The sequence below is a fragment of the Leucoraja erinacea genome, chromosome 1 (genome assembly GCF_028641065.1).
Source record: "Leucoraja erinacea ecotype New England chromosome 1, Leri_hhj_1, whole genome shotgun sequence".
Lineage (NCBI taxonomy): Eukaryota > Metazoa > Chordata > Chondrichthyes > Rajiformes > Rajidae > Leucoraja > Leucoraja erinaceus.
In genome coordinates, this window is record NC_073377.1 from 95098844 (window position 1) to 95122169 (window position 23326).

General features: G+C 41.4%; 1 protein-coding gene across 2 annotated transcripts in view; it reads left to right on the forward strand.

Moving 5' to 3' along the window:
- The window catches only part of cops4 (COP9 constitutive photomorphogenic homolog subunit 4 (Arabidopsis)), a 54971-nt gene that overhangs the window by 8603 nt on the left and 23042 nt on the right, over positions 1–23326 (forward strand). The window contains exons 3-8 of one of the 2 annotated variants that reach the window (XM_055639484.1): positions 7087–7238; positions 9753–9856; positions 11162–11315; positions 12280–12430; positions 14427–14630; positions 21703–21818. In XM_055639484.1, coding sequence (XP_055495459.1) covers positions 7087–7238; positions 9753–9856; positions 11162–11315; positions 12280–12430; positions 14427–14630; positions 21703–21818 — 881 coding nt within the window. The remainder of the gene's footprint in view (positions 1–7086; positions 7239–9752; positions 9857–11161; positions 11316–12279; positions 12431–14426; positions 14631–21702; positions 21819–23326) is intronic. The other variant, XM_055639492.1, reaches the window with a different exon arrangement.

The window sequence follows — 23326 nt, forward strand, 5'->3', positions numbered from 1 at the left end:
AGTGTACTTCAGGGTGAACATGGGCCAAAAGATAAGATAAAGGAGAATGCTAATAGATTCTATAAGTGCATTGAGAACAAAAGGGTGGCTTGGGAGAGTGTAGATTCCTTTAAGGTGCATCGAGGAGATGGGGAAAAAGGCAAGATCTTAAATGAAAACTTCTCTGCCTTTACTATGGAAGCTGATGAGTTCAGAGGAGGGTTCAGTGACATCATGGATCATATGAACATTACGTTGGAAGAAGTGTTCAAGATATTGAAAGACCCTGTCACTTGACCTGGGATATTCCAGGATGTTATGGGATCCCGGGGCAGAGATTTTCATATCTTTATACAGGAAGGAACCACAAATGCTGGTTTCTGGTCGAGACCCTTCTTCAGACTGATGTCAGGGGAGGGAGGTCCATAGATAAGAAAAGTGTAAGGTGGGAAAACAGGATAAAAGGAATTAATATCGAGGAAAATGTAGAATAGATCATTGTTAGCTGGGAGAAGGTAACAACAAAGCAAACAGATAAAATATAGGTGGAGACAGTAAGACTGGTCAGAGAACTGGGAAGGGGGAGGGATGGAGAAAGAGGGGAAGCAAGGGTTACTTGAAGTTAGAGAAGTCAATTTTCATACTGCTAGGGTGTAAGCTGCCCAAGCGAAATACAAAATTGGAGTATCTTTGTTAGCTACAGGTGAGGTATTGGGAGGATAGCTAATATTGTGCCTTTATTTAAGAAGATTCAAGATTCAATTTATTTGTCATTTGGACCCCTTGAGGTGATGTTTCTGCAGCCATACATTACAAACAAATAGACCCAAGACACAACATAATTTACATAAACATCCATCACATTGCTGTGATGGAAGGCCAAAGAAACTTATCTCTCCACTGCACTCCCGCCCGATGTCAGAGTCAAAGTCAAAGTCAAAGCCCCCGGCTGGCGATGGCGATTGTCCCGCGGCCATTAAAGCCACGCCGGGTGATGCAAGGTCGCACACCGGGTTCTTGATGTTAGAGCCCCCGGCGTGGGCTCGCAAAGTCCCGCGGCCATTCCAAGCCGTGCGGGGCGGTGCTGTAAGGCCCTGCTCCAGGAGCTCTTCGACCCCGCAATTCGGGCGGGAGAAGTCGCCGTTGCGGGAGCCCTGAAAAGCGGTCTCCCTCCAGGGACCCGCGGGCTCCCGGTGCCGCCGTCCACCAGACCCGCAGTTGCAGCCTCCGAGTCTCCGGAGGTCGGGCCGCAGCAGCGCTCCACCAGCTCTGGACTCGGCCAGCTCCGCGACGGTGAGGCGAGTAGTCGGCACCAGAGCCCCCGGTCTTCCTGTTGGAGGCCACTCCACTTGCAGCCCCAACGACAACGGAGACCCGACAAAGAAAAGGTCGGGTCTCCCGTGTAGGGAGAGATTTAAAAAAGTTACCCCCTCCCTCCCCCCCCCCCCCCCACCCCCCACACACATACCCCAACAAAAAATAACAAAAACTACATAAAAACATAGACAAAAAATAATAAAAACGCAGACGGGCTGCAGAGGCCGCTGCTGACGAGAGTCGCGCCGCCTACCGAAGAGTAGCAGGGATAGGCTGGTAGGTCTTCCTTAGTGGTGGGAAAGGTATTGGAAAGAATTCTGAGGTGCATTTGGAAAGGCAAAAACTATTTAGGGATAATCAGCATAACTTTGTGCAAGAGAAATCATGATTTTGTTTTGAAGCGATGACCAAGCCAATTGCTGAGGTTAGGACAGTGGATGGTGTCTAAATGGACTTTACCAAGGCTTTTGACAAGATCTCATATTCTATGCAAGTCTGGAAAATTAGAACACATGGGATCCAGGATATGCATGTCAATTAGATGTAAAATTGGCTTTGTAGTAAGAGATATTGTTTTTTGGATGGAGATCTGTGACTAGTGGTGTGCCGTAGTGATCGGCACTGAACCGTTGTGTTTGTCATAATGGATAAGGATATACGTGGAGTGATTAGTCAATGTGAGGATGACCCCAGAATTAGTGGCACAATGGATAGTATGGAAAGTTGTTTAAAGTTACACCAGGAACTGGTGAAAGTGGGAAAGAGATAGAATTTAACTTGGACAAATGCCAAGTCTGGGAGCAAACAATGAATGGCCAGGCTCAGGAGAGTTTTGTTGAATAGAGATCTGGGAGTACGAATACATAGTTTTCCGAAAAGGGGAACACAGGTGGACAGAGCGCTGAGGAAGGTGTATGGTATGCTTACCTTCATCAGCCAAGACATTTGAGTATGAAAGTTTGGGACATATTACAATTATATAAAACATTGGTTAGGTTGTACGAGGGCTACAGTGCTGCTCACCACACCAAGGAAATGATGTGAATAAGCTAGAGAGGAAGCCGAAAAGTCATTTGCATCTTGCAGTGTAGCCTCTGTATTTCTGCTCATGAAGTCTTCTGCGGAAAGTGGTCATTGACAAATCCACACATGACTCCTAAAGAGTATTTCTGATCTGTCAGACAGGTGTTTTGGGATTTTTCTTTATTATAGAGAGAATTCTTCTATCATCTGCTGTGAAGGTCTTCCTTGGCCTGTCTGTCCCTTTGCGATTAGTGAGCTCACCAGTGCTCTCTTTCATCTTAATGATATTTTAATTATTTTTTTTAATTATTAGGGGAATATAAATCAGCTACACAAATGGGCAGAGAAATGGAAAATGGAGCTTTGGGAGATCAAATGTAAGGAGAGAGTATACAGTTAATAACTGGCTGTCTTGTGGGCAACACTATTGTTAATCATCTGATGTATGCAGACGACCTGGTCCTGCTCTGTCCATATAGTGCTGGGCTGCAGCAGATGCTGAAGGTGTGCTCTCAGTATGGCCTTGATTGTGACATAAAGAAAAGCTGCATAATGATAGTTAGAAGCGCTGAGGACAGGGAATCAACTTTTCCGACCTTTTATTTGTCAGACAGTCCTCTTGCAGTGTGTGAGGAAATTAAATACTTAGGTCATGTCATATCTGAAGACTGGAAGGATGACAAAGACCTCTACCGACAGCGCTGTAAAATTTATCTTCAAGCCAACATGCTTATAAGGAAGTTTTATATGTGCTCTGACCATGTGAAGTGTTCCCTGTTCAGAACCTACATCACACCGTTATATACTGCTCAATTGTGGTCTAAGTATAAGAAAAAGAGTATGCAGAGGCTTAAGGTAGCATACAATGATGCAATGAGGTTGCTACTTCGTGTCCCTAGGTGGCATAGTGCCAGTCAATTGTTTGTGTCCACTAGAGTGCCAACCTGTGAGGCGCTCTTAAGACAGCTGATGTTTAGTTTTACGTGTCGCCTGGACAAGTCAGAGAACCACATAATTGAAGCCTTAGTCAGCCCTCTGAAAAGCTGCTATAGATTCACTTCTAGGCTAAGATGGTATTGGTGCAATAGCTTATATATATTTTAGGCTAATATGCAATTTCTTAATGTATCTTTGTAATTCTTTGTACTGTTTGATGTGTATATGGACCTGTGTCTGAAATAAAGTTTTAATAAATGGCAAGATCCTTAACAACAATGTTATTAATCTCAAATTGTGGAGTACAGAGGCAAATTAAAAAATGATGGGTCTTTGTCACAAACATTATGGAGGGCACTGTCAATGAGAAAAGCAAAGAGGGATATGGAGTAATGTAGGCAAGTAGGAATAGTGTGGATACGTATGTAGGTCGCGTAGATTGAAGAGCCTGTTTTCATGATGTTCAATTCTATAATTCTATGTTCGAATTTCTTGAGATCCTTAATTATCACCGTGATCTCCATGATGTTCCTTGAATACTTCGGCCTCACGCCTTGAATTATAGAGTCGGAGTATAGAGTTAGAGTTAGCTAATGTGCATGCGCCTTCCTCCCTCGGAACATGGACCCGTTGCAGTTCGTATATCGTCCGAACAGATCCACGGACGATGCGGTCTCCCAGGTCTTGCACACTGCCCTCTCCCATCTGGACAGCCAGAAGGGGGGCTACGTGAGGATGCTGTTCATAGACTACAGTTCAGCCTTCAATACGATAGTCTCCACCAGACTGGCCGGGGAGCTAATGGAATTGGGGCTCAACACCTCCCTGTGTGCCTGGGTCCTGAACTTTCTCACCGCCAGGCCCCAGGTAGTCAAGATGGGAGGGAATACATCAAAGTCCCTCACCCTGAGCACAGGATCGCCCCAGGGTTGCGTCCTCAGCCCCCTATTGTACTCCCTGTACACACATGACTGTGTGGCTAAGTTCAGCTCCAACTCATTAATTAAGTTTGCTGATGACACTGTGGTGGTGGGCCTGATCTCAGACAACGACGAGAAGGCCTACCTGGAGGAGGTGGCTGATCTAGCACTCTGGTGCCAGGATAACAGCCTCCTCTTGAACATCAAAAAACGAAGGAGCTGATCATGGACTTTAGGAGGGCACATCATCCGAGGACGTACACTCCATTGTGGAAAAATGGGGATCCTGTGGATAGGGTGAACTGTTTTAAATATCTGGGAGTCCACATCTCCGAGGATATGACATGGGCATCACACGCATCAGCACTCGTGAGTAAGGCAAGGCAGCGCCTTTACCACCTCAGGCAATTGAGGAAATTCAGAGTGTCTCCGAGGATCCTCCAGTGCTTCTACGCAGCGGCGGTGGAAAGCATCTTGTCCGGAAATATTACCATCTGGTTTGGGAATTGCTCTGCCAAGGACAAGAAGGCTCTGCAGAGAGTAGTGCTTTCGGCCGAACGCACTATGGGAACTTCACTCGCCCCCCTGCAGGAATTATACAACAGGAGGTGCAACTCCAGAGCAAATAAAATCATGGGAGACCACTTCCACCCCTGCAACGGACTGTTCCAGCTGCTACGGTCAGGCAAACGCCTTCGTTGCCATGCGGTGAGAACGGAGAGGTTGAGAAGGAGTTTCTTCCCAGAGGCCAATCGGACTGTAAACGCCTATCTCACCAGGGACTAACTCTACTGAATGTTTTTCCTTCCATTATTTATTACGTAAAAGAATATGTGTGTTATGATTGTGTTTATAATTTGTTTGGTTGTTTGTCTTTTGCACAAAAGTCCGCGAGCATTGCCAATTTCATTTCACTGCACATCTCGTATGTGTATGTGACAAATAAACTTGACTTGACTTGCACAGCTGCTGATGGGATTTATTTTTCAACAAATGGTATTTTACGTTCTAGTAATGTTTTTACTGGCAGGGATGTATCTTCGATAATTTAACTTACATAATTCTACATGGTGAAACCAAAATATATAAAAATGGTCTTTATTAAAATCTGACAATGTGCACTTTAACCACATGTGATTTTTTTTTTTCTATTACAAATCTCAAATTGTACAGAGGCAAATAAATAAATGATGGGTCTTGTCCCAAACATTATGGAGGGCACAAAGACAAGAATTTTTCCCAAAGATTTCTCAAATGCCAAATAATTACTTGTTTACAGAGCCATTTATTTACAAAGTTAGGCTCTAAAGTAGCTTGACACGTGTAGTTCTGCTATAAGTTCGTCATTGCATTCTTAAGAAATCTCTTTATGGTATAGAACTGCATATTTATGGTATAGAACTCTATATTTATGGAAAGAACTGCAGACGCTGGTTTACATCGAAGGTAGACACAAATTCCTGGAGTAACTCAGCGGGACAGGCAGCATCTCTGGAGAGAAGGAATGGGTGACGTTTCGGGTCGAGACCCTTCTTCATATTATAATTCAGACTGAAGAAGGGTCTCGACCCGAAATGTCACCCATTCCTTCTCTCCAGAGATGTTGCCTGTCCCGCTGAGTTACAACAGCATTTTGTGTCTACCTTCTCTTTATAGTATATCGTGCTATTAAAAACAATAGAATTAATAGGGAAAAAATGGCTTAGGGGCTAGAGAGATTCAGACTCTTTGTAATTTGCAACATTTATGGATATTTTCTCTCATTATTATTTTGGCTATTTTAAACCATTAAGTCCAACTCGTTCACAGTGTCTACAATTACCTTGAAGTCTTGGTAGGCTTTCAATGTCATTGTTCCGTTGCTGGTACAGAGAACAATTAAACACTCTTGACTCTTGATAACATACTTGGGACAATGAACAGTGCGCTTTGTATACCAATGTATATTTTGCAGGGAATTAACATGGTTTTACAAGAACACTCTCCTGACTCCAGCAGCAGAAAAGCATCTGCTAGCAGAATATATTAAACCTCAAATGTTTAACCTCAAAAGTCAAACCTCAGACAGCTGAATAACATGGATATTGATACACTTACAATACAAAGACTCGTGTCCAAGTGATAAACAAATAAAAGAGTTAACCATTCATAAATAACTAATTCGGGCTTATTTTATGAACTTTTCAGCCGGATTTTTCAATGGTGGTTCTCAACGTAAATTATATTTCTATTCAGCCCAATGAACAGGTCTATTTACTTATAAAGTGAAGTTATTCTCTCTAGTCTCATACCTGGCACACAAATTAAAAAATAATTGTTATATTTAATTGAAAAAATTACGTTGATGAAATTTCGATACCAAAATATTTGCATCAGATTCAGGATTTTTTTCCTACAAAGAAGGAAAGCAGTTCAAATAACGAAGTGAGTTAGATTGTATTTATGGAGGGAAATGGACAGTCAACGCTTCAGATCGAGACCCTTTATATAGACTGAAAATGTCGACTGTCCATTTCCCTCCACGGATGCTGCCTGACCTGCTGAGTTCCTCCAGCTGCTTGCCATTTTTTGCTACAGATTCCAACATCTGCTATCCCTTGTGCTCCCATGGGTTTTTCTGTCGCTGATCTTGAGGATTTAAAGAGACAGGCACCCAAAAACTCTGAACAACAGAACGCTGACAAGAATGTAGTATTTTTTGCAATTTCTAATAACCACCAACCTTTATTTGCAACAGACTAATGAGAAGTATAGAGGTTATAAATTTACCCAGTGATCAGAAATATTTGCATTGGTAATCATGAATTATGTTTTGTGAAGAAATGAACGCATCTGCTTGTGGCAGTAAATTACTAACATCATCTACTTATTGAAGGTATGTGATTCATTGTCCATGTCTGTTTTCATACAGTGGTTAATGAAAATGTCAGTCTCGTGATTTCCCGGCAATTGCTGACTGACTTTTGCTCCCATCTACCAAATCTTCCTGATGGTACAGCCAAAGAAATTTATCACTTCACTTTGGAAAAGATCCAGCCTAGAGTTATTTCTTTTGAAGAACAGGTATGCCAGACAGTGAGAATAAAACAAAATTGTTTTTAAATAAAATCCTCTTAATTGTGAAAGTATTTAGTTGATGTCCTTTCATTCATTAATAAAGTAAATAAAATATGTGGATATTCAATGGTGGTATAAGCACATTATATCAGAGGGATGCAGAGTCCACTAGTAGATCTCTATGCTCTATATCAACCAAGGGAAAATGTGGAAACAGGAATATGTATCAGCGGTTTATTCAAGACGCATTTATAAATTCAAAATTTATTATATTGTTATATTACATTGTTTCTGTTTAATTAGTAAAAACTGTAGTTTAGGTATACTTCAGACACAAAGTAGAATGTCAATACCTCACTCATTCCGATGCAGTTTAAGTCATCTAGAAATTACACCTTATAATGTCTTTAGGGCCTCAAAATGATCAATCTTAAAAATTGTGTTCAAACCAAATCTATTTTTGGAGCAGAATGAGACCATTTGGCCCACCATTCAATCATGCTGATCTATTTTTCCCTCTCAGTCCCTTTCTCCTGCCTTCTCCCCATATCCTTTGACATTCTTGCTAATCAAGAACCTATCAATCTCCGCTTTCATGATACTCAATGACTTTGCCTCCACTGCTGTCTGTGGCAACGAATTCCACAGATTTGCCATCCTCTGGCTAAAGAAATTTCACCTCATCTCCATTCTAAAGGTTTGCCCTTTGATTCTGAGGCTTTGGCCTCTGGTCCTAGACCCTCCCATTACTGGAAACATCCTTTCTGCATCCACTCTATGTAGGCCTTTCATTATTCGGTAGGCTTCAAGGAGATCTCCCCCTCATCCTTCAGAGCTCCAGCGAGTACAAACCCAGAGTCATCAACTGCTCCTCGTACATTAACCCAATCATCCCCATATGATTTATAGTCCATTGTGTATTGAATTGTTCCAAAAGAGGATGAAAACATTCTCAATACATTATCTAAATGAAGTGCAAATCAAACTCATATTTGATTGCCCTAAAGTCAGTTTAAAACATTTTATTGGTCCTTTGGATTTAATCTGTTTATTTTTGTTCATCATTTTCACGTCATAATTTGCTTCATTAACATAGAAACATAGAAATTAGAAATTAGATGCAGGAGTAGGCCATTCGGCCCTTCGAGCCTGCGCCGCCATTCAATATGATCATGGCTGATCATCCAACTCAGTATCCCGTACCTGCCTTCTCTCCATACCCTCTGATCCCCTTAGCCACAAGGGCCACATCTAACTCCCTCTTAAATATAGCCAATGAACTGGCCTCGACTACCCTCTGTGGCAGAGAGTACCAGAGATTCACCACTCTCTGTGTGAAAAAAGTTCTTCTCATCTCGGTTTTAAAGGATTTCCCCCCTTATCCTTAAGCTGTAACCCCTTGTCCTGGACTTCCCCAACATCGGGAGCAATCTTCCTGCATCTAGCCTGTCCAACCCCTTAAGAATTTTGTAAGTTTCTATAAGATCCCCTCTCAATCTCCTAAATTCTAGAGAGTATAAACCAAGTCTATCCAGTCTTTTTTCATAAGACAGTCCTGACATCCCAGGAATCAGTATGGTGAACCTTCTCTGCACTCCCTCTATGGCAATAATGTCCTACCTCTGATTTGGAGACCAAAACTGTACGGAATACTCCAGGTGTGGTCTCACCAAGACCCTGTACAACTGCAGTAGAACCTCCCTGCTCCTATACTCAAATCCTTTTGCTATGAAAGCTAACATACCATTCGCTTTCTTCACTGCCTGCTGCACCTGCATGCCTATTTTCAATGACTGGTGTACCATGACACCCAGGTCTCGCTGCATCTCCCCTTTTCCTAGTCGGCCACCAAAGACTAATAAGTCATTGTTCCAGGTTTGGCTAGTCCGTTAGGTGGAGCAGGAAAACTGCCTTTATGCTTACCAGTGCAGAGACAAAATAAGCATCATTGCAGGTTGGTTTTTGAGGATATTGTGCTGCAGAGTGGAATATTGCAGAACATACCCACATATTTGCCTTCAAAGAGCACAACGTAGTTCCCAAAGGCAATAAGTACTTGTAAATAAGTTGTTAACTAAGTACTTACTTAGTTAGGTAACTTGGTTAACTAAGTACTTACTTAGTTATGTACTTGTAAGTAAGTGGGCTTTGTTTTGAGGAATATAAGTCATCTTGACCAGGACTTGATTATCTTGATTAGTATGTGTGTAGGAGATTATGGGTAGAAGGCAAGAGAATGGGTTTAAGAGGGAAAGATAGATCAGCCATGATTGAATGGTGGAGTAGAACTGATGGGCCAAATGACCTAATTCTGCTCATATAACTTATGGACTAGCATTTATACAGCCTGTTGGGTAGATTCTCTGCTGTTTGTTTTACTCTTAAATGTTGCTTTGAAAAGAGATTATCCACCATGTGATGATATGAGTTATTCTGGGCATGCAGGGGGTGGGGTGGGTTGGGGCGCAGGAAAGTATAAATATCTTCAGTGTGTCATCGTGACTTGCTTTTATTTTGCAGGTGGCTTCTATAAGACAGCATCTAGCCACCATCTATGAAAAGGAAGAAGACTGGAGAAATGCCGCTCAAGTTTTGGTGGGAATTCCATTGGAAACCGGACAGAAGTGCGTAATTGGATGCGACTTGGTTCATTTTGCAGTGTAGCGTGCAGCTTGTAACTATTTTGAACAAGGTGGTTCCTTTCAAAATTAATAAATTCATATCTACAAATCATTACACAGATAAATTGTCCATTTCTTTAAAAGTGAGATTGTAAATGATCACCATTGCTTTACCTGATATTTTATGGACACCTTTAACGGTTTGTGATACCCAGGGCATAGTAAGAATGTCATCATTGATACAAATGAATCATTGACCTAGGATTTTATTTTAGAAGTTGCTGCTTTCCCAGTTTTTACAACGTGCATTTGTAGAATATTTTGCTCTCTTGTCTGTCTTCTTCCATCAGTAATCAGGATTTTATATCTTCTGGGAAGAGTGAGTGGATGAATGACCTGGTCGAAGCCATCTGTCAGTGAATATATTGATTGGAAATTGTGTGAAATTGATTTGGTAAAACATCTTAACTTTCTCTCCTACCTATCTGGCAATGTATTGGCCTCATCTGGGTCTCTTTCACTGGCAAGGAGATTCAGCGGAAAGGGGAAGGAGACCTTCATCCATAATATTGTAACGTATTAGTCTCTTTAGGGCACATGTGCCTGATTTACAATGAGGTTTTTGTAATAAGAGCAGGGCACAATATTAACAATTAACCAGAATTTTTACATTTAATATATTAAGAAATGCATTTTCAGTTCACGAGATTTCACACAATGCACTGTTTTCCTGGAATATAACCCATTTTATGAACTGCCTTTATCTGAAGGTATTTACTCTTTAGACGCACAGAGTCTCTTGCCCAAAGTAGGTGAATTGAGGACCAGGGGACACAGGTTTAAGGTGAAAGGGAAAAGATTTAATAAGAATCTGAGCTGTAACTTTTTCACACAAAGGGTGGTGGTTGTATGGAACAAGCTGCCAGAGGAGGTAGTTGAGTCTGGGACTATCCCAATGTTTAAGAAACAGTTAGACAGGTACATGGATAGGACACGTTTGGAGGGATATTGGCCAAATGCGGGCAGGTGGGACTCGTGCAGCTGGGACATATTGGCTGGTGTGGGCAAGTTGGGCTGAAGGGCCTGTTACCACGCTGTGTCACTCTGTGGAAGCAATTGAAACTATGTTGTGTTAGTCAATATAAAATATTTTAAAATATGGCATAAAATTTGCTGATTCAGCTGAAAAAGAAAATCTTTTTCTATCTTTAAATCCTTCACTTACATTCATGCTCTGAAACGTTTCAGGTCAAATGCAACTTTGGAAAAATCCTTAAGCGTTAACATTTGACCTTTTTAATTTTGCAGGCAGTATAATGTGGACTATAAATTGGACACCTATCTGAAAATTGCTCGTTTGTATTTGGAAGATGATGATCCTGTTCAAGCAGAAGCTTACATTAACCGGGCATCTCTGCTTCAGAATGAATCAACCAATGAGCAGCTGCAGATACATTATAAGGTAGAATTCTACTTCTAGAAAGATGCTTTTCATTACTAAAAACCGGGGACCAATGAGAATATTTAGACATTTTGAAGAGTTAAGCAATCCTAACTTGTCTAGGTGCTTTAGGTGATCTCTAGCACCTTATCAAATAACTGAGTTTAAAGTTTGTGCCAAGAGCTTAAATTTGCATGGGTGAGGGAGGAAGAAATTAATTCCCATTTCTCGTGATTCAAATGTATTTCTTGAATGGTTCATTCCACTAGATTTTTCTTATGTGTATCAAACTAATGAGTAATCCAAATGCAGTTGCTGATTAAGGTTATAAATAGTATTGGATGAAGTACTGTTCCAGAACCACTACCTAGTTTATTCAATGTATTTAGGACCTGAATGTGGGGAAATCCTGGGAAAAAGAACAAGAACAAAATGATCAACTGGTGACAAAACACACCTAACTTTACTTGAATAAACAACGCACTCTGCAGAGAGATTGTGTTGGTAGTGGAGCGATCTAATGTCATGTAATAAATTACAATTTTCCATTGTATGATTACTTAGCATTAAAGTAATTGGCTACTTATAATCAAAATCTGGCGAGAATTTGATGACGTCATCTGTAAATGTTCCTCCAAGTCACACACCATCCCAATTTAATATATTGCCATTCCTTGTCATTGCATACTCAATTCCAGAAAACCTCAACTACTGACCGTGGGAGAATAGCTTTTTCAGTGTTTGCAGACAGTTTTATGCTCCACAAGCTTTTAAAGACAGTTAGTGTACATAATAAATGCCAGCCTTGTGTAATTCTTCACACCTTGCAAGTGAATGGAGAATTACACAACTTGGATATATGTAAACCAGAAGAACAATTATTATAGACAAGCAAATTCACGTCCTAAATTTGTCACTTGGCATGCAAAATGTAAATTATTAGTATTTCAATGAAGTACAACTTTCTTCTATGCTTTGTCTTCAGGTGTGCTATGCTCGTGTCCTGGATTACAGAAGGAAATTTATAGAAGCTGCCCAGCGATATAATGAGCTTTCGTATAAGTCTATAGTTCATGAAACCGAGCGCCTTGAGGCTTTAAAGCATGCGCTACACTGCACCATTCTTGCATCAGCAGGTACTATATTGTTGCCAATACTCCTTGGGATGTGGGCAATTCTAGCATAATTGTGCATGATAAGAGCCTAGTTGAGTTGTCTTAGTTTGCAGTTCAATGTTTTAATCACCATGCCTGCAGTAATGTTGTTAGATCAGAGTCTTATTAGCTTCCATCAAAAAATAAGTGCACCAGAAGTTGAAGTTGATTTTAGAGTATTTCAAACATAAAGTTATACATTTTTAGTATCACTTTACTTTCAATAAGATCCCTTTCTGAAGTTTCTGCTTTCCTTCATTCTCTGTCTTGTGTATCTGTTGTGTGTTCACAAGATTTATTTTTTTATGATTATAATGTGGCTGGTAATGCCAGCATTATTTAAAAAAAACAATTGGCAGCCTTTGAGAGCAAATTTTAAAATAATATAAGATGACTGCATTGCATTATCATGCTGTGAACTCAGAAACGAACAAAATGATAGCTTTGCTGATTAATTTAGTATGGTTAGATACATTTTTCATATTTAAGCAATTTGCTTTGAAATTAAATGGTTGTTATCAACCGTGGTTGTTTTTCCACCATACTCTCTCAATGTCATCGTGGAAAATATACCAGTCACTTTATTCATTACGAGGAACTATATAGCATTGTTGAAGCAGAGAGTATAGGTGCATTTCAGTTGAGATTGGACAAGTAAGTGAGGAAGAAGTGAATTGAGGTTAACACTAATAGATTTATCTAAGAAATGGTGGAAGGAAGCTTGTGGAGCATAAAAATTGGCATGTATCAGGTAAGCCAGTAATTAGGGTTTGGACTTGGGATTCTTTCACTCTTTTTGGCTTGTCTCTGTTGACAACCATTTATTTTGGATACCAAAGGCCAGAATAGTTTGAGGAATTATGTTTGCAAAGGATAAATTTTGTTATGAGAACAATCTTCGATAGTCCCTATCTCCCAATCTACCTCAATGTGCCCCTTGCGCTTTTTTAAAATCTGTACATTCTCTGTAGCTGTGACATTATATCCTGCTTTCTGTTTACTTTTCTCTTTGCGCTAACTGTTGCATTTGTGTACGGCTTGATTATAGTTGTGTGACAACTAAAGAACTGTTTCATTTGAAAAACGAAAGCATTCAAGAGTGTATGTCATAGACACTACAATGTTACCTAAAATGTAGTAATCAATAATTATACCGTATTATACAGTATATAATTTATACTTATTTGTAAAAATCTCATATTAATTAACAAAGTAGTTCAAGCTTCAAAGTATAGGATAAAATCTTAACTGAATACATAACTTCATAAATTGCATTAATATTTCTACAAATATGATATGTATTATATTAAAACATGGCAATACAGTTTTATTAGCCATGAGAGAGGCTATGGCAAAAATATTGTGAAACAATTTCAGGTTTATATTTGCACAAGAATTCAGTGCGCACACACGTTTGTAACAGCATAAAAAATTGCACACCATAAGATTTCTGCGTACATGAACTACTAAAAATTAGAGGGAACATTGGTTGTGTCTAGTATGATTTGACTGAATAGCACGCGAAACAAAGTTTTTCACTTGGTCCTGTTGCACGTGACAATAAAAATAAAAACAAATACCGAAACCAAATTCCATTCAAATAAAACATAGCTTAAGGCACTTGCTTACATAAGTAAACACGATTGATGAGATTGCATTTTTTTTCCCACAAATATATTGGAACAGTCAGTAGGAAGCAAATTGTGAGTAGAATCAGGGCATTGAAAAATTAATTTGGAAATGCAACACAGTAAATAAATTCATGTAAACCAGGTGAAAGATTTGGCAAGCAGCTTTTCTATTCTGTTTAATTTTAGTTTTATCATTTGAAATGCCAGGTGTTATTATAACACTAAATATATCATCAAAATGGTGTGTTTAAAAGAAAATAGAAAAGTTTTCCATGAAGAAATTCTGCAATGCAACCATGATGAGCATTAAATTTCACAGTGATTCCTTTGGTGTGCTTGCCCTGCAGGACAGCAGCGTTCCCGTATGCTGGCAACCCTGTTTAAGGATGAACGATGCCAGCAACTTGCAGCTTATGGCATTCTAGAGAAAATGTATCTGGATAGAATTATTCGAGGGAACCAGCTACAGGAGTTTGCTGCCATGCTGATGCCTCACCAGAAAGCAACGACTGCTGATGGTAAAGTCTACACAGTCTGTTTTTGTCCTGAAGGTGTGTGTTTCACACCTTTTTCTTTTGAATTGGAGCAGAATTATTTGTGTATGATGAACCCAATGCATGCTATTTCTGGTGCTATAAACGTTATTTTTAATGGACTGATGATCATATTACTGTCAGGATGATAGTCAATATGATGTTAATTCATGGCTCAGATGATAATGCTGTGTTATCTTGAAGTACTGTTGAATTCTACTCATGTATGGAAGTTTAGTGGAGAATTGTGTCGGTAACTCATCAAGTTGCACTTTATTATTTTTCATAAATGTATTATTGACCTTCCGTTTTCTGGTGGTGCAGCTGAAATCATAGCAATGGCTTTGAATTCAGCCCATTTTAATAAGTTTAACTAAGTTCATTGATTTATGAAATTACATGAAATATGAAAAAGAATTGCAGAGGGATCCCCAGAACAGACGCTCTCGATTAATTATATTAAAAACAGATTTCAACATTTAATTATTAACATTGGATAACATTGAATATTATTTTATTTATTTCATCCAAGGATTTTACTTTTTTTGTTAATGTGGATTAAGCACTATAATTTCTTAGCTGATCCCCATCACCTTCACTCTGATATCGCTCAATGTAAAGTGTAAAAAATATATAATTGTTTTATTCTCTTGGCATTTTGGTACATTAAAAGATGACGTCAATTTTAATCAGACGGAAGACAAAAATGTTGGAGAAACTCAGCAGGTGAGGCAGCATCTATGAAGCGAAGGAAATAGGCAACGTTTCAGGTCGAAACCCATCTTCAGACCTGAAAAAGGGTCTCGACCCGAATCGTTGCCTATTTCCTTCGCTCCATAGATGCTGCCTCACCTGCTGAGTTTCACCAGCATTTTTGTCTACCCGCGATTTTCCAGCATCTGCAGTTCCTTCTTAAACATCAATTTTAATTGCTTGGCTGCATTGAAATTATCTGGATATGTGGGTATTTTGTTTAAATCACTGAGGATTTTCTGGATGAAGATAATAGAGTAATGAACAAAAGATAAATTCAATTGAAGTTGACAGAGCAACACATACAATTTAATTTGGGTAAGGGGGAGAATCAACTCAAGAATAGCCATGAGGTTCCAATGCTTTCTCACAAAACTTTACCTGACTTGGCATTAATCATCAATGAGTATAGAGTGCTAAAAGCAGAACACAGGAGGATGAGAGGTGATCTTATCGAGGTGCATAAAATCATGTAAGGAATAGATCGGGTAGATGCACGGTCTCTCTCCCAGAGTAGTAAATCGAGGACCAGAGGACATAGAAACATAGAAATTAGGTGCGGGAGTAGGCCATTCGGCCCTTCGAGCCTGCACCGCCATTCAATATGATCATAGCTGATCATCCAACTCAGTATCACATACCTGCCTTCTCTCCATACCCCCTGATCCCCTTAGCCACAAGGGCCACATCTAACGCCCTCTTAAATATAGCCAATGAACTGGCCTCAACTACCCTCTGTGGCAGAGAGTTCCAGAGATTCACCCACTCTCTGTGTGAAAAAAGTTCTTCTCATCTCGGTTTAAAAGGATTTCCCCCTTATCCTTAAGCTGTGACCCCTTGTCCTGGACTTCCCCAACATCGGGAACAATCTTCCTGCATCTAGCCTGTCCAACCCCTTAAGAATTTTGTAAGTTTCTATAAGATCCCCTCTCAATCTCCTAAATTCTAGAGAGTATAAACCAAGTCTATCCAGTCTTTCTTCATAAGACAGTCCTGACATCCCAGGAATCAGTCTGGTGAACCTTCTCTGCACTCCCTCTATGGCAATAATGTCCTTCCTCAGATTTGGAGACCAAAACTGTACGCAATACTCCAGGTGTGGTCTCACCAAGACCCTGTACAACTGCAGTAGAACCTCCCTGCTCCTATACTCAAATCCTTTTGCTATGAAAGCCAACATACCATTCGCTTTCTTTACTGCCTGCTGCACCTGCATGCCTACCTTCAATGACTGGTGTACCATGACACCCAGGTCTCGCTGCATCTCCCCCTTTCCCAATCAGCCACCATTTAGATAATAGTCTGCTTTCCCATTTTTGCCACCAAAATGGATAACCTCACATTTATCCACATTATACTGCATCTGCCAAACATTTGCCCACTCACCCAGCCTATCCAAGTCACCTCGCAGTCTCCTAGCATCCTCCTCACAGCTAACACTGCCCCCCAGCTTGGTGTCATCCGCAAACTTGGAGATATTGCCTCCAATTCCCTCATCCAGATCATTAATATATATTGTAAATAGCTGGGGTCCCAGCACTGAGCCTTGCGGTACCCCACTAGTCACTGCCTGCCATTGTGAAAAGGACCCGTTTACTCCTACTCTTTGCTTCCCGTTTGCCAGCCAGTTCTCTATCCACATCAATACTGAACCCCCAATGCCGTGTGCTTTAAGTTTGTATACTAATCTCTTATGTGGGACCTTGTCGAAAGCCTTCTGGAAGTCCAGATACACCACATCCACTAGTTCTCCCCTATCCACGCTACTAGTTACATCCTCGAAAAGTTCTATAAGATTCGTCAGACATGATTTACCTTTCGTAAATCCATACTGACTTTGTCCAATGATTTCACCACTTTCCAAATGTGCTGCTATCCCATCTTTAATAACTGACTAGCAGTTTCCCCACTACCGATGTTAGACTAACTGGTCTGTAATTCCCCATTTTCTCTCTCCCTCCCTTCTTAAAAAGTGGGGTTACGTTTGCTACCCGCCAATCCTCTGGAACTACTCCAGAATCTAAAGAGTTTTGAAAGATTATTACTAATGCATCCACTATTTCTGGAGCTACTTCCTTAAGTACTCTGGGATGCAGCCTACCTGGCCCTGGGGATTTATCGGCCTTTAATCCATTCAATTTACCCAACACCACTTCCCGACTAACCTGGATTTCACTCAATTCCTCCAACTCCTTTGACCCGCGGTCCCCTGCTATTTCCGGCAGATTCTTTATGTCTTCCTTTGTGAAGACGGAACCAAAGTAGTTATTCAATTGGTCCGCCATATCCTTGTTCCCCATGATCAACTCACCTGTTTCTGACTGCAAGGGACCTACATTTGTTTTAACCAATCTCTTTCTTTTCACATATCTATAAACACTTTTGCAGTCAGTTTTTATGTTCCCTGCCAGTTTTCTTTCATAATCCATTTTTCCTTTCCTAATTAAGCCCTTTGTCCTCCTCTGCTGGTCTCTGAATTTCTCCCAGTCCTCCGGTATGCTGCTTTTTCTGGCTAATTTGTACGCATCATCCTTCGCTTTGATACTATCCCTGATTTCCCTTGTTATCCACGGATGCACTACCTTCCCTGATTTATTCTTTTGCCAAACTGGGATGAACAATTTTTGTAGTTCATCCATGCAGTCTTTAAATGTCTTCCATTGCATATCCACCGTCAACCCTTTTAGAATTAATTGCCAGTCAATCTTGGCCAATTCACGTCTCATACCCTCAAAGTTACCTTTCTTTAAGTTCAAAATCATTGTTTCTGAATTAACAATGTCACTCTCCATCCTAATGAAGAACTCAACCATAGTATGGTCACTCTTGCCCAAGGGGCCACGCACAACAAGACTGCTAACTAACCCTTCCTCATTACTCAATACCCAGTCTAAAATAGCCTGCTCTCTCGTTGGTTCCTCTACATGTTGATTTAGATAACTATCCCGCACACCTTCCAAGAAATCCTCTTCCTCAGCACCCCTGCCAATTTGATTCACCCAATCTATGTGTAGATTGAAGTCACCCATTATAACTGCTTTGCCTTTGTCGCACGCATTTCTAATTTCCTGTTTGATACCATCTCCAACTTCACTACTACTGTTAGGTGGCCTGTACACAACACCCACCAGCGTTTTCTGCCCCTTAGTGTTTCGCAGCTCTACCCATACCGATTCCACATCCTCCAAACTAATGTCCTTCCCCTCCTTTGCGTTAATCTCCTCTCTAATCAGCAACGCTACCCCACCTCCTTTTCCTTTCTCTCTATCCCTCCTGAATATTGAATATAGGACATAGGTTTTAGATGAAGAGGAAAAGATTTAATAAGAATCTGAGGGGTATCTTTTTCACACAAAGGGCGGTGGGTGTACGGAACAAGCTGCCAAAGGAGTAGTTGAGGCTGGGACTATCCCTTCGTCAAGAAAGCGGTTGGCCGGTGTGAGCAAGTTGGCCGAAGGGCCTGTTTCCACACTGTGTCATTCTATGACTAACCATCCAAAACAAGGCAAATCAAATGGAAGTAGGCAGCAGATGGTTATTGTAAATGTTAGGAGGACATTGGACAGATTTCCTTACTCAGGTTGTATTGGGCATCCATGGAGAAGTGAACCATACAAATGCCTTTAAAAAGGTTTTGCTCCAGCTATGTGGGACCTTACCAGTTTAATGTTTACCGGTGCAATGCTATGCTTTAAATGTTTATAACATCTATAATATAGTTAAATTGGATTTAGAGAAACAAAATGTCGATTTCGTTTTTTGAGCAACTGGTTAGCTTTTCTTGCTTTATTTCCTATTTTTCGTTGACCCAGGAGAACTTTCAGCCCATCAAATCCATGTATGCTCTCAGGGCAATCTGCTCCCCGCCCCTCTGCATTTATTTTTCTGTAACCTATTGTCCCTCACATTTAGCTACATTATGGATAATTTGCCATCCTTTCAGTACCACTTTACCACCCATGCTTGTAAAATGGTTGGAAAAGCATTTGTAAATATTACCATTTTCAAGTAGGATACATATTGGGTAGAATTGTCGTAGTATTGGCCTGAATTCCTTGGACTTGCCCCACTCGTGGTCTTGCCCCCCTGCACACCTCTGGATGTTATTGGCTGAATGAGCTGACCCTCTGCATTGATTGATAAGGCAAGTTTGGAGCAGATTCCCACTGAGGCGACGTAACCCAACGTCCTGCCCCCAGAACATGTGGGCAGTTTGTTGGTTGCAAAATTTAAATACGTGTAAAAACAAGGAATAAATAATTAACTTGAATGCTCTTTAAGGTGCACTGAAAAGCTACAAGTGTGGAGGTGACCCCATTCAAATAAATGGGGTTATTGTTTGTGCACCAGTCAATCCTTGTGTATAATTAACGGCTGGAGGCTGAGTGCAATTAGACGCTCAACAGGAAGTGAAAACTTAATTGCTGAACTCAATGTTGAGCATTGGAACCTACGTCTGGGTAGGCCTGCAGCTGATCTTCAGGAGGTTTCGAGCTTCCATATTTGGCCACACATTCAGAACCTTCTGTCGTGTGAATAGGTGATAGTTGCTGGTTATTTTGTGAACGACCAGCTTTTAGTCAATGAACGACCAGCTTTCAGTCAAAATATATTTGTCCTAATTTAAATGCTCTGTTTTGCCACATAAATGATGCAAAAAATCTTTCAGCTAACATTGACAAATTATCCATAATGTAGCTAAATGGCAGGAGGATCACCATGGAGCTGGCAGGTATGTGAGGGACAATAGGTTACAGAAAAATAAATGCATTCCTGCTGTCTTGAAACAGAAAATTCACAACATTTATTTTGAAAGGAATGAGGTTCAAGATCTTTAAAGCAACCATATGTTTAAATTCTCCTCATCCTCAGGAGGATGCTACTGTTAAAACCATGATTTCTAACTTTGGAAATTAGTCGGTGTGGGTTACAAGACATTCATGGTCAAAATTTGCCACATGTCAATGACTAATTTAAAAGATTACTTGTGAGTACATATACAGGTGCACAACCTTTTATCCGGTGTTCCGGAAACCGAAAAACTCCGAAAACCGGCCATTTTTTCCAAGATGTCGTCTGCGCACCAAAGCTCGCGTTTGGCGCCAAACTTGACCCGAAACGACCCACGGTCAACCCAGGTCTGTACTACTGTAGCGGCTGCCTCCTCCCTGGAGACCGGGGAGACACTTAAACATCTGTAAATCATTGCTTAAATGTTAGTTTGGAGGACTTTTATGTGAAGGGGGGGGGGGTTGAAGGGGTAAACTTTAATTCTTAGTTCCCTACCTGGTTGGAGAGGCGGGGAGCGGTCAATGCCTTACCGGGTCGCCGTGCAGTAAAGCTCCGCAGCGCTGTGGCCGCCAACCCAGCTGGAGCTGCGGCCGCCGCCGGTTGTAGCTCCGACCCCGGCAACTCTACCCCTGGCTGCGAGGCGCTCCAAATCCAGCGCCGCCCGCAGCCCCAGCTCCGCGAACGTTGGGAGAAGGCGGCCTCAGCGCCCTGGAGCTTACCGCACAGCGACCCGGTAAGGCATTGCCCGCTTCCCGCTGGTATCCCAGCGCTGCTGGGGCTGCGGGCGGCGCTGGATTTGGAGCGCCTCGCAGCCAGGGGTCGAGTTGCCGGGGTCGGAGCTCCAACCGGCGCCGCCCGCGGCCGGACGGAGCCCCCAGCTCCGCGATGTTGGGAGTCGCCGACCAGGTAGGGGACTAAGAATTAAAGTTTACCCCTTCACCCACCCACCCCATAAAATCCCTCCAAACTAACTGACTAACATTTATGCAATGATTTACAATGATTCCCCGGTCTCCGGGGAGGAGGCAGTCGCTCCAGACTTTTCAAGCCGCCCGCGCTACCTACCTAATCTACGCTAAAAATCTTCCATTCGGAAATCCGAAAATGTCCGAAATCCGACAAGTGTCTGGTCCCAAGGCTTTCGGATAAAAGGTTGTGCACCTGTACCTTCACAAGTAAAATCCAGAAGTTCAGGTTAAGTAAAAGAAACAAACCCTGGGCTGGTAATTCTTCTGGTTTGTTATACATCAATGTTGTGAATCTAGGAAATATTCAAAAATATGCAAAGCTTGAGGAGGAGACTTTAAAGATGTATTTTTCCTGTGACCATATCTCCCAATAGCAAAGAACACAGCTTGCCACTGTCTCTCAGTTAAATGCTTATCATAATACCTTCCCCTCTCTGGTTACATAAAGGTTTAAATACTTTTTAGCAACTGTCAAACCTAAATATCTGTCAGCATTCTTTTTCATTTGCTTAGTAGATATACAAGTTTATGAGATTGCATTGATTGTAATGATGTGATATTTCCTCCCTTGATACCAGGTTCCAGTATACTGGACAGGGCTGTCATTGAGCACAACCTGCTTTCTGCCAGTAAACTGTACAATAATATTACATTTGAAGAGCTTGGAGCTTTGCTAGAAATACCACCAGCCAAGGTAAGCTCCTGAAGTACTGAACGTTGTCTTATATTAATCCCCGAGTTCAAATCTTCAGCCGACAGGCATCGAATATCCTTTCTTCATAGGAAAAATATGCTGTCAGTATATATTTTGGCATTTGTTCATTTCACGTACATAAGAAAAATATTTTTAGAGCGAGGCATTTACTTTTTGCTAAGAACAACATTTCCGATAAATGATTTGAAATTGCATTTTATGATTTCCTCCTACACAGCGCGATGAACAAGCATTGGGAGCCACAGACAAAAGGAACGTTAGCTAGAATGTGTGTGTGTGTGTGTGTGTGTGTATATATTTTGCCAACATGGTCTTTTTTCAAATGGAAGGCATTGGGAAGCAGGTATCTTGTGGATTAGGATATTGTTTATTCTCCCTATATCCTGCTCTAACCTCAATAAATGAACTAGATAAATCCTTGATCCCCAAAAGTAATTAACTTCCAAACATTAATGCATCAAAACTGCGCAACTAACATCATCAATCAAACAGCCCCGCTGTGAATTTTGACGGTCTGGTGTGAACTGATGTTTTGATGTACTTAGGAGGTATGTTCCTGAGTTGTGAATACTTTTACCAAGTGCTAATTAGAAACCTTTCCTACAGAAAGTCCTCTGAGAAAGCAATGGGAATAATATTGGATTACTTCGGCACTGTCATCTATAGTTTACAAACCAAATTGATTTGCTTTTTGGTTTATTCTACAATAACAATAATTGTATTCGGATAAGGGGGAGAATGAGGGCCAGGGCAGTTTACTGTTCTGGATGTCAGATGTGGGAGGTCATGGAGTCCTGAGTGCCCTCCAGACGTCCACATCTGCACCAGGTGCGTCGAGATGGGGCTCCTAAGGGACCGTGTTAGGAACCTGGAACAGCAACTCGATGACCTCTGTCTGCTCAGGGAGAGCGAGGAGGTCATAGAAAGGAGTTACAGGGAGGTGGTCACTCCAAGACCACAGGAGACAGAAAACTGGGTCACAGTTAGGAAGGGCAACGGGCAGAGGCAGGGACTGGTGAGTACCCCGGTGGCTGTACACCTTGAAAATAAATACTCATGTTTGAGTAAGGGTGGGGGAGACAGCCTACCTGCGGGCAGCGACAGCGGCCGGGCCTCTGGCACAAAGACCGGTCCTGTTGCTCAGAAGGGTAAGGAAAAGAAGAAGGCAATTGTAATAGGGGGCTCTATAGTCCGGGGGTGGGATAGGCGATTCTGTGGTCGCAGACAGGAGACCCGGATGGTAGTTTGCCTCCCTGGTGCTAGGGTCAGGGATGGGAAAGGGGTAGCAACACTTAATGGGAAAGGGGTAGCAACACTTATAGGGGTGTATTATAGACCGCCAGATGGAGAGCGAGAATTGGAAGAGCAAATATGTAAGGAGATTGCAGATATTAGTAGTAAGCACAAGGTAGTGATTGTGGGAGATTTCAATTTTCCACACATAGACTGGGAAACACATTCTGTAACTGGGCTGGATGGTTTGGAGT